At 38.8% G+C, this 12,924-nt stretch overlaps 1 protein-coding gene across 1 annotated transcript in view; it reads right to left on the bottom strand.

The window, feature by feature from the left end:
- NCKIPSD (NCK interacting protein with SH3 domain) overlaps positions 1-12,924 on the bottom strand; it is a 123,384-nt gene that overhangs the window by 20,402 nt on the left and 90,058 nt on the right. The window contains exons 6-8 of the mRNA XM_081318640.1: positions 9,728-9,898; positions 8,993-9,079; positions 7,895-8,033 (exon numbers count right to left, since the gene is read on the bottom strand). Coding sequence (XP_081174766.1) covers positions 7,895-8,033; positions 8,993-9,079; positions 9,728-9,898 — 397 coding nt within the window. The remainder of the gene's footprint in view (positions 1-7,894; positions 8,034-8,992; positions 9,080-9,727; positions 9,899-12,924) is intronic.

Raw genomic sequence — 12,924 nt, 5'->3', positions numbered from 1 at the left:
CCCGGCGAAATGAACGAAGGTCGGGGGCAGTCCTAAGTTCGTGGGAAGTTGGTTCCATAGGGCCGGCGCGCCCACAGAGAACGCTCTTCCCCTGGGAATAACCCGCCGGCATTCCTTAACCGGCGGTACCCTGAGAAGGCCCTCTCTGTGGGAGCGCACAGGACGATGGGAAGTTGATGCCAGCAGCAGGTGTTCCCTTAGATAATCCAGACCCAAGCCATTTAGGGCTTTATAGCTCATTACCAGCACCTTATGGGATTTTATTTCACTCCTGCTGATAAGAACCACATCCCCCCACAATGTTAGTGTCCACTAACATGGACTGTTGTTGTAACATGTTGACTGTTGTTGCCTGTTTTCAAACTGTTTAACTTCTAACAGGAAGAAAAACACAACAATTAAAAATACATAAAAGAATAAAAATAGAACTCCATATAAAGTACATTTAATATAATACAAATGTATCCTCTAGCTATAACTGCAAGGAAAGATTTTCTATGGAAAAGATCAGTCTAAGCAAATGTGAGTAGAAACCTTCTGAGATTCAGTAACATTCCAGGTGTGCAATTTTGCTTCCCTTCCAGAGCACACAAGGATCTCATGCATCAACCTGTCCCAGAGTCTCCCACTACAGCATAATTTTCACTTGCAGTGTCTATACGTGAATGCTCCACAGAATCACAGCCGCTGTCTTTCCTGAATCTTAATTAGTTGGCAAGTTCCAACAGGGGTTTATGTGAGAAATGCTGCATGAGAGGCACATGGCCAGCACAAAACACACTTTGTCCTATTTATTGTAGATGCAGAAATGTACGAAGTGGTATTATATGCAATAATAAATGATCCAATGAAAGCCATTTAAATAAAACGGACACTTTGGTTGTCCATCTTGCAAGATGACTGGCATAAATTTATCTGATATTAGAAGAAATTTCTCCCTTTCCTATCCATGTCATTTTATTTCACTCTGAGATGGCATGATTACCACTCTCCATCAGTTGGTACTACCAGTCACAGAAACATATACTACCTGGAAATTAATAATTAGACTAACTGGACTTTGGGAAAAGTGCAAAGAAGAGCAACTAAGATGATTATAGGCCTGGACACAAAAACATAGGAAGAACAGTTGCAGGAATCGGGTATGGCCAGTCTAGAAGAAAGAAGGACTAGGGGTGACATGATAGCAGTATTCCAGTATTTGAGAGGCTGCCACAAAGAAGAGGGGGGGGGGTGTCAGCTTATTTTCCAAAGCACCAGAAGGCAACACAAGAAACAATGGATGGAAACTCATCAAGGAGAGAAGCAACCTGGAATTAAGGTCCTAACAGTGAGGACAATTAACCAGTGGAACAGCTTGCCTTCAGATGTTGCGGGTGCTTCATCACTGGACGTTTTAAAGAAAAGACTGGACAGCCACCTGTCTGAAATGGTATAGGGTCCCCTTCTTGAGCAGGGGGTTGGACTAGAAGACCTCCAAGGTCCCTTCCAGTTTGATTCTGATTGACTGAATCAGGATTGACCTAACATTCTTGAAAATGTGAAAAGAGGGCAGAGAGGTCCATGCTTTGGATGCATTCCCCTTGCTCTTATATAAAACAGAATAAGGAAACATGCTCTATAAGAGTGTTTTTCAAGCTAGACAACTTTAAGATGGCTGGACCAACTCCCAGAACACCACAGCCAGCATGCTGCCTTGGGAATTCTGGAAGTTGAAGTCCACACATTTTGAAGTTGTCAAGCTTGAAAATCACTGTATACCATTCACCTACTCAGTACAGGATGTGCATGCCATTTTTTAATTGTGACTCAAGGGCTGAGGGAAGGACTGGCCCAAATTGCTTTCAAGCCTAAAGTGGGACTAGAACTCACTGTCTCCTAGTTTCCAGCCTAGTGCCTTAACCACTAGACCAAACTGGCAACCAACTTTCTGGAAGACTGCATCCTCCTCCTCCTCCTCCTCCTCCTCCTCCTCCTCCTCCTCCTCCTCCTCCACCACCACCACCACCACCCCTGTGCTGAATTTGTTTTCCAGCTTTAAACCTACACACTTATCACTGTAGCAGCTGTAACTGTTTTTCAAAGGGAATGGATGACAAGTGGCAGCTGACAGATCACATCTGGTTCTCTCTGACATCTTCTCTGAGACCTTCACCTCTTATGTTCATCTCTACAGGCAGATTGCTTATAGAGATGAAAAACCAGGAGTAACTTTGAATTCTACTCATTTACTCTCCTGGCAGAGGAATGAGTGTAGGGAGCCTTTGGGCAGTTAACAAAAGACTGCCAGAATTTTTAACTTATGGAATTCATGCTTTGTTTAGAACAAACCAGGCCTCTATGAACAAATATCCCATGCTACAAAAAAGCTAATCTTCTCCAATGTACAGCTTCAAGCTTACTGCTTCCAGTGTAAGGCAATTCAAGTATAAAATATATCATTACATTTTGCTACTATCTAACAAAGGCCAGTAGCTGGTACTTGCTGAAGAGGGAAAGACCAGGAATAATTAAAGATCTGCAAGAATTACACCAAACCATTAGAACTTCAAAAGATAGGCAGCAGATAAGGCAGCGTAATTATCCCATAAATGCATTACTATGAAATTACAAGATTTGTTTTAGTTACTTAAACTAAAGGAAATAGAGTGTCATTGTTGTACCACAGCAATGTATTTTTTTTTAAAAAAAGGAAGTTACAAACAATTCTGTCGAGAAAACTGTATTCATTCTGAAGTTATAATACTGCAAATCTCCAGGGGACTGCAGCTGATGGCAACACACACACACACACACACACACACACACACACACACACACACACATATAGAGTAAGCCAGTTTTCAGAAGTGACTGAAAAATGTTTTTCCTACAGTTTTGGGTCAACATCAACATTTTATGAACTTAACATTAAGGTACATCTTATTTTACTTTAAATACTGCAAAAGAAAGCAGGAAGGAACAGAAGGGCAATGTTCAAGAAAGCAGGATTAACAATAAAACTGTGTATAGTCTACACTGGGGGTCTTCAAACATGGCCCTTTTATGTTTTGTGGACTTTAACTCCCAGAATTCCTCAGCCAGGCAAGCTGGCTGAGGAATTCTGAGAGTTGAAGTCCATAAGTCATAAAAGGGCCAAGTTTGAAGGCCCCTGGTCTACACTAACTTGGGCTAGTTGATGTAGAAATCAGATTACAACTGTTCTAGTTAACTGGGCCTTGCCGTATCTTATAAAAAGCTTTCCAGAAGGACACTTCAAAGCTCTACAGCCAGATGTGTGACAGCAAAGAAACACTGTGGGGCAAATTAACTCACAAAGGAAAACCGGGCAGTCATAAATGCCAGTGTCAGTGAAGGTGTTGTATTGTTTCCTCAAAATCATTTTGAATCTAGTGTTTTAGCATCTTGTATTTCTCTTTAAAATTGGGAAGCTAAAATTGGGACACTATGGAATAGCTATTGCAGGCTTGGCACCAATCTTAGTTGCTTGAGAGTAAGCAAGGATTACCCTGATCTCTGCCAGCCACGAAAAAGGATTAGACACTCTGCAATCTATCAGAAGATGGATCGGCCTCAGTTCCCAAGTTGCTAGCATCAAAATAAGCCTCCATCACTATACCATGCAAAGTCATTTTTCATGAGAAATCCTGTTTACAGTTCTTTGACAGCAACAGGGGAAAAAAAATCATCCAGGCACTGAGTTACAAAATAGCTCTTAGAAAGGAAGGAAAGCAGTGCAAAGTGTTTGCCATCTTTTGCCGCTTATTTGTTGCTGTAGTGTTCGCAGTCCTCCTTTGCCAATTGTTATTTTAAATGAACTGCCATTTGAACATCAACGAAAGAGCCCTGATGTTTTGGTCATCAAAGAACACCTGCCAATCAATGCAGAGTCTCTAACACATTAGCAGTGACATGTATGTAAGATATACAGTATATAACTCATAGCCATGAAAAAGACAAGCTTTGATTGTAAAATATGGCAAGGAGGAAACAGATAGACACATTTTTCTGAAACAGTAGTTGGACATATTTTAACCTCACGTGCCCCTCTGCTAATAGACTTGAATTGTTGGACTTTGAAAAGAAAAGCAGAATTAAATGTAAAAGTAATAGCAATAGTAAGTAGGTAGAAGTGAGTATAGTGCCGATTTAAGTTCATGCCATTTAGGAAACAAATACCAACCACAAAACCAGAGTCTTCCTACCTACAAGGAAGTATCAAGAGACAACACAATTGCAAAAACGCCAACACAACGTGCATATTTTGTGTGAGTTTAACTGGAAATGCTTGGGCTTGGAAAGAGAGGAAAAGGGGGAAGATAAAGACACAATGAGATTCCCTAGTCATCTGGCTCCCAACAAATACAATTGTAAAAGAATATAAACACTGAATGGTTGATGGCAGGAATTTCTTAGAGGAAATGACTGAATATAGCAGAACATAATAGACTGACATTAGTGAGAGACAGAATTGAATCCTGCTGTTTAGATGGCGGCAAGCCAGCGCACCTCTTGAAGCAGAGGCAAACATCCTGCTAACATGAAGTGTCAGCAACATTTTGAAGCTCCACTATCAAGCTGCAGAGAGAAATAGCCTCCCCAAAGTTCTGCAAACAAACATAGAAATATTTGGTCTTCTGACATGGCAGACAATCAATAAACTCCTGTGATTAAAAAAAAACTAGTGTGTGAGTATGTGTACACAGGCAAATCTCAAAAGGACAGGCATGAAAAATTCCATACCCAGTACCTGGATCAGAATGTACCATAGAGCAATGGAATAGTTATGTGAAAAGCTGGTTATTATAGCTGCATAGGATTTCGTATTCAAAGGATGCTTTAGGATGTATTATATTTGGCTGACAATTCTTCAACCCAACAAATCTTCTCCCAGGGAAAGGTACGGCTACTTCAAACAATTGTACCTAGGTGCTACATTCATGCCTGAACCCCAAAGCACCTGTATGTCTTTGAATAGGAAGCACTGCATATCCCTACTAATTGATTTCCAACATGACTTTGATACTTATTCAGGATTTCCCTTTTCATTTTGTTAAGGATGCCTGCCAGTTGCAGGGAAAGAGTGTCTTGATGGTCACATTCAGACCCAGATAGAGCAGGGTTTTGTTCAAATGTAAAATGTTCTCTAGCTCAGCCACTGCTTCTATCATATTTTTCTGTTTGTGATGGAGAAAGACCATCTTAATGTCTTATCAACTGTCTTTGATATTTAAGGCAAATGTACACTAATGTATTCTCTTAGAAAGTTTTCATCTTAAAGCTTTTTCTTAAAAGGAAAATATTCTAAAGCAGTCGATCATATTTATTAACATGATCTGTTTAAATCCTAGATAGAATTGTCGTTCCTACTAAACCAGATTTTTTTTAATGATATATCATTTAAAATAAAGGTAATGTAACTAATTATGAGATTGAGTGCTTTTTTTGTCTTGCCATTAAGACAATGTCCTTGGTCAAACTGGACTTTTGTCAACTGCATGCATGAAGTTTTCTTGGCAATACTATGAAGTGGCTTGTCCCTGTTTTCCAGGATGTTTTTTCAATCTCATTTATCCACCAAAATTTGAGTTCCAAGGGCTTTCTTATTTAAGTGCTATCCAGAGCGGAGCCTACTTAGTTTATGGCAATTTTCCCATGTTTTTTCATACTGCCAATAAATGTTCATCAGTGTTGTATGAATGTTTCTCCAAGTGCTGGTCAGCTATGATCTGTCTATCAAGTGCTAATGATGGCTCTTGCTTTAAAAGCTGAAGTCCAACATAAAAGTTATTCAAGAGTATCAGAATCCCACCTTATGGCAGATTTCCAGGGAAGCAATGGCAGACTCATTTTTAGAGGAACCAATGATCACGGTGGAAAATGAACCCAACAAAGAAACTGACTCCCTGAATTCCTGTCTGTATGAAGGAGAGGACCTGGGATCACCCAGAGTGTCCTTACGGATGCTGCCATGAAGGACTGTAAAACAGCAAGAGCTCTGGGAGTTGGAGAGGTAGTTTTGCCCAATCCATGGTTCTTTTTTTAAAATACCTGTCTCAAATGAGAGAGAAAAGAAGCTTGTGTTCTAGCCAAATCCATGCCTTCATCTTCATTTCTCCACAACAGTACGTAACTGTCACGCAGCCATGAGGGAAACAAGAGATTCCCTTTAAAAATTGCTGATAAAACTGATTACCACCCAAAAATTCATAGAACCGTAGAGTAGGAAAGGGCCATTTAGTCAAACTTGCTGTCCACTTTCGGAATCCAGAACAAAGCATTTCTAACAGATGTCTCTGTCTGAACAAATTCAGTGACTCTGGGTAATTGATTTCATTGTCAAGCTGCTCTTAATATTACAAAGGTTTTTTTCTAACATTCTACCAGAATCTATCTTCTTTTAACATAACTTAATCCAGTCCCCTGCACCCTCAAATGTTAGATAATAGACCTTGACCTTCTATGAGATATCTTTCCAGGTATTTGGACAAAAGTATCATTTTCTTCTCTCTCTTTTTTAAAAAATATTAAACATATCACCAATACAGCTGCTTTTTGAGGAAGAAAGGTGGTTTAGAAATATGAAATATAAATAGTCTTAGTTTGTGGTTGCCAGTTATCTTCATTCTCTTTTTCCAAATCTATGAAAGTTTTTCTGTGTCATAGTATCCAAAAAGAGATATGATCTTCAAGGTAGGATCTGACCAAAGTAGAATAAAATGAAAAAAATTGGTGCAGCCAAAATTAGCATTTTCTTTTCTGCAGCCATATCATACTACTGGCTGATATTCAGTTTATTACTCCAAGAACTCTTTCCTAATAATAATAATAATAATAATAATAATAATAATAATAATAATAATAATAGTAGTAGTAGTAGTAGTAGTAGTAGTAGTAATAGTAGTTGGAAGGGACCTTGGAGGCCATCTAGTCCAACCCCGTGCTCAGGCAGGAAACCCTGTACCATTTCAGACAAATGGCTGTCCAGTCTCTTCTTAAAAACTTCCAATGTTGGAGCATTCACCACTTCTGAAGGCAGGTTGTTCCACTGGTTAATTGTTCTAACTGTCAGGAAGTTTCTCCTTAGTTCTAGGTTGCTTCTCTCCTTGATCAGTTTCCATCCGTTGCTTCTTGTCATACCCATTTAGGTATTCCCAATCCTATATCTACACATTTGGTTTTTATTTCTTAAGTGAACTCTGCATTTGTGTTTTGTTCTGTTATTTTCTGTTCAATTTTCTAACTCACGAATATTGTTTTGATTTTTATTTCTGTCTTCTAGGATAGCCAGTTCGCTCAATTTTATATAATCCACAAATCTTGTTATGTATTCCACCCATTTCTTTACCAAATCATTAATGAAATCTTGAAGCATAGAAGACCCAGAACTGACCCAAGTCAATACTTCTCACCAAACTAATGAGAAATCATTGAGTAAATAGCCTTATCTTTGGGAATAAATTTCAAACCAGCTACTGGTATATATCTTCTACATTTTCATCCTCCAGTTCAACCTTTACACAGTTTGCCATCACCATGTTATGGGGTATGTTGTCAAATACTTCAAGATACATCTACAGCATTCTGAGATTCTATTAAAGAAGTTACCATCATAGTCTTTAATGTAATTTTCCCCCCTTACTACCTCTATCAAGGATTCTCAAAGAAAAGGAAGAGGTTATAATTGATAACTTTATTACTACATATTAGTTAAATCTATATCCAGAGTTTCCACAAAATCATGTTCAACACAGAACATTGCTTCAATTACTGCAATACAGCTTTGGAATATATTCCTTAAGAGTCTCACAATGTAGTGACATACCATCAGGAGAAGAAAAATTTATATTCTGTCAGAGCTATAGGAAGATTTACTGTATAAAATATGTCTCACCTTGGGTATGAGTTTGCATATCACGGGCTAGCTCCATTGGCAGAACAGAATTAACCAGAGCAGAAATAATAGCAGCATCCAAATTACACATTGCTCCAAAACATTTCAGAAGCAGCAGGCGTAATGGAACTCTGTGCTCCTTAGGAAGAAAATTGTTTTTAATTAACAAAATACCCAACTATAAATAATGCATGTTTCTTTTACTTGCTATTCAGAAAGTGCAGCATTCCAGGTAAACTCGGAAAATAATTATTCTATGCTGACTGCAATAATTTCAATAAGCAAATTATTTTATTTATTTAAAACATTTATATTGTATGGTCGCTCACCTTATATTAAACTCTGGATGACTCCCAATCAACAATTAAATCAACATAAAACCATATTAAACTATTAAACCTATTAAACATTAAAACAAAACCTGGCATTAAGTCCTCTGATGCTATCCCAGTGCTTTGGGGGGAAAAGTCAGGTCTTCGGTACTTTTCGGAAGGCTAGGAGGAGAGAGGCCTGCCAAACTTCAGGGGGAATAATGTTTCGTAGGCTGTGGCTGCCACAAGAAAAGGGCTGCTTCTTAGCTCTGTGGCAGTGGTGAAAGGAAGGGACTAGGAGCCTGCCCACTCTATCTAACCTGGTAGGATGGAGAGATGTCCTTAGGGAAATGCCCTCCTGAAGTTAACCTGGACTGTGCCAATATAGGGCTTTAAAAGCGATAACACTTTGAGCTGCACTCTGAAGGAAGTTGTAAGCCAGAGCATCTCACACAATTGAGGTATTACATGGGTAAACCTAAGGACACTCATCACTATGCATGCTGCCTCATTCTGGACCGGATAAAAGATTCTGGCCATTGGTTCATACTTCAGCATAGGGCTGCTTTGCCTGCTATTTTTATTAATTAGTCAGACCGATTGGAGATACACCTAAAAGAAGGAGATTTAGAGACTGGGGGGGGGGGAGGGGGAGGGGGTTGGGGAGAGAAGAGCATCCTTATAGCTATGCTGTCTTATTTTTATGTTCTAATTTATTAATATACAAGGAAGAATTAAACTATTCAAGATGCGGTCAAACTTATATGCCTTAAATGTAACGTCATACCATCTGATAATATGTCACAAGAGATAACACTGATTCAAACTCATTCCTCCTGCACATCTTCTTGCATACTTCTGGATCTGCATCTGTCTGTAAAAATGAATGGGAAAAAAATAAACTTCAGAATAGAGCAACAAAGGCCACGTTATTTCCAATGTGGTAATGCTAAAAGTATATGTACATTAAAACAGACTTTGCCCAGCAGAATGAAGAATGTTTCTTTCCCTCCCTCCCTCCCTTTCTTGGGTAACACTTCTATTTTATATAAGTTCTTACAGGAAGAAATACCTAAGAACCTCTGGAATAAACTCATAAACAATTTACTTGAAAAAGAGCCAAACCCAGATAAAAGATGAATGTTATTATTCACTTAGAGAGGATTAAAAGTTATCTAATGAGCTTGACAATTACTGGAACATTTATTATGACTACACCTGAGATGAGTTAGCCCAAGAGACAAACAACATAATATTTAAGATCTCATCTAACTTGACTGTAGCTTTAGGAATGTTATTATTATGTTAGCTAGAAGGTAATGTTTACTGTTCCATTTGAGAATTTTAATCACCTGGTTGGCACCAAAAAATTTAAACTTCTCTTGACCCCAAGGGCCTCTATTTTGTGATCTGCCCATCTAGGCATTAAATTATCTTATCACTCACTTTTCATTTGTAATAATCAAAGTGCTGATCAAATGAACTTTATAAAGAGCCTGTCTCTGCCAAAGCAACAAATTACCAGAATCTGAAGCAGTTCCTCCAAATAGCAGCAAATGACATTTTCATCTTCATAGAGGGCCCAACTGCGCTGTTGGGCATCATCTTTGTGCCGGGCCAGATCTGTAAATATCACCTTCAGTCTCTCTTCATCGTGGCAAATCTGACCAGAAGGCAAACCTGAACAGAGATCCTGCAAGAATAAGAAATAATGCACCATCTTAACAGGAAGCATTACTGCAGATGCTCCAGTTTTCAAATAGTTGCTAATATCTGACATATGTTCAATACTATCTAGCAATAAGGTGCATTTCTTTTTAATGGAAGCAAATTTCTTTTGGACAATATATAGTTTTCTAGACTTACCGGTTTTCTGAAATACTTACGTGAATGCTGAAAAGGACAAAGTGTCTGATAACTTTATATGTAAATCCTAAATTTGCCTCTTTGAAATATGGTCCTCTGTTGTCATAAACAACAGTTTATGAATTTCTATCCCTGTGATACAGGTAATCCTTGACTTATGACCATTTGTTCAGTGACTGTTTAAAGTTACAATGGTACTGGATTTAAAACTGGTCCTTGAAGTTTTAGCCTTTAGAGCACCTCCCTCCTTCCCCGCCCTCCTTTGCTTACTCATAGCCAACAACACCCTCCTTCCCTGGGGCCTCCATGTGCTCATATGCACGTACCTTGGACCTTCTTTTCTTGGCCACAGCATGCCCTCTTTCTCAGCTTCACATAAATGCACTTCACGTCTCTTTCCCTGGCCTCCCCCAGCTTGCATTCATGCACCCTGCACTCTCTTTCCCCAGCCTTCCTGTTCACATGCTTCTAAAACAATGATCTATGATATAGGATAAAGGTAAAGGTAAAGGTTCCCCCGCACATGCGTGCTAGTCGTTTCCAACTCTAGGGGCCGGTGCTCATCTCCGTTTCAAAGCCGAAGAGCCAGTGCTTGTCCGAGGACGTCTCTGTGGTCATGTGGTCGGCATGACTAGACGCCAAAGGCGCACTGAACGCTGTTACCTTCCCACCGTAGTGGTCCCTATTTTTCTACTTGCATTTTTACGTGCTTTCGAACTGCTAGGTTGGCAGAAGCTGCGACAAGTAACAGTCGCTCACTCTGTTACGCGGCACTTGGGATTCAACCCGCCAAACTGCCGACCTTCTGATCGACAAGCTCAGCGTCCTAATCCACTGAGCCACCGCGTCCCTTCATGATATAGGATAGGATATAGGATAATCTATGAGAACTGAGAGGATAGACTGCTGGACCTGAAGGCTCAGGGATCCAATCCAGCAGGGTACTGCTTTCTCAGTCTTAATCACCAGGAAAACGTAATGTATCTTTCAACAGAAGTTCGCTAGCTCCTTAAACAAAGGAAGATATTTTTTTAAAGAAAATCAGAATCATTATTATTCCCTAGAAATTCAGCAAAATGAATAATAATTATATAATTATGAATTCAACAGATCGCAAATTCCTTCTAAACTGCATGTGATTCCTAGAGATAGAGAAGAAAAAAAAAGACAACTCTTTACCACAGAGCACATTTGGTAGCAGCAATTGTGCCACTGAGAAGCTTTTGCCATACTCGTTACCTCTGAGGGAAAAAGATAGAGGCAGACTACTCAGGTGACCTTGAGGACATAGATAAAGCTCCAAGTTACCTCAAGGACTCTCTAAAAGAATACAAATGACCAGCTGTCTGCAAGGAATATAAATTCTTCCATTCCCCACCATCCAGTCAGAGCTGAAGAAGCTTCTTGGATGAGAAGCAAAATGTTTTCAAAGAAAAACAAGAAAGCCCAGTTGCCTCTTGAAAAAGCACCTTTGGGACAACCATGACCTGGATAACTGAGAAACTCCAAAGACATTCAGGCTTCTAGAGAAGAACCAAACAGATACATACACAAGATTACTAATTAAACAAGTAGGGAATTAAAGATTTTGTACTTTTAATTTTCAGATGCAATTGCAACCACTACCCTGATTAGTCTTGCCAATAATTTACCAACCTACAGAATTTTGTAATGTGGGAAATCTGTGACTTTTCCATCTGTGGCAACTCTTAGGTTTATCAGCCTCAAAAATAGGGGAAACCAAGAAAAATGATCCTAACAATTAACTAAGTCTTCCCTCCTATTAGCTATAGTTTTTTTTCATTTGTATGATACCACTGAAATTAATTTAGAAGATCTTACAAAATAGTCTTCAAGCAATTTGCTTGCACAGATGCTCCTCATTTAGTTACTGCTTCGCTTAGCAACCATTTACAGTTATCACAGTGATGAAAAAGTAACCTTATGACCAATTCTCACATTCACATCCTTCACAGGTTTGTAAAACAAAGGAAAGCTGAAGCACAGTCACAGTCTGCTCTGTTTAATAACTGAGTTCTCAGTCACAATTGTGGTTGCTAAATTGTCAGGTGCGGAAATTCAAGTCCACACGTGAAGGTTCAATTAAACTGATTTATTGCTAAAGCCTATAGACAGGAATTTTCTCATTTAATGATGAACACCTGGTTAGAGTTAGCTAAGGTACAACGGCACTCAAGAGGGGTTGGACTTAATTTGCTTGTAGCTACGTAAGGATTCTAGGCTGATCCCTCTTTTCATTCCATCCTCAGGTTCTGCCATTCTTTCTCCTATATAAACAAATATTATCGGTACTATAATCAGTGTTCTGCTTTGGAGTTTCTTCATATGAAAGTTATTATTGTATTACAGAAGCAATTATCTTATGCTGTTATTTGGCATTATATTTCACACAGCAGCTATTATCTTTTTCTCCTTATGTTTGGTTTTCAATAAGTGTAATATTTGGAGGTGGGGAAGGATTTTTTGCATTCCAATTAATTCACCTTGCAAAAATACTTTGCATTTGCCTTCTGAGAATGCTTATGATCAACTAAATCTTTTCTGGAATTACCTGTTGATGGATGATATTTCAGACAGAACCAACTCAAATGAAAAAAATAAATAAATTTCAAATACATTACCTGCTTTACAAACATCCCTCTCTCTCTCCCTCCCTTCTGGCCACCCCTTTCATAATTTTTTACTTATTTGAATCCCACCTTTATTATTTCTACAAATAGGTGGCGAACATATCCAACCATTTTCCTCCTGCTATTTTTTTTGGTTTACAAAGATTCCAAATATCTTCTTTTCTTTTAAAAAAATCTGCAAATATGTTAATTTAGAACACAG

This window comes from Vipera berus (genome assembly GCF_964194415.1).
Source record: "Vipera berus genome assembly, chromosome: 2".
NCBI lineage: Eukaryota > Metazoa > Chordata > Lepidosauria > Squamata > Viperidae > Vipera > Vipera berus.
This window is presented reverse-complemented; position numbering and strand designations above follow the sequence as displayed.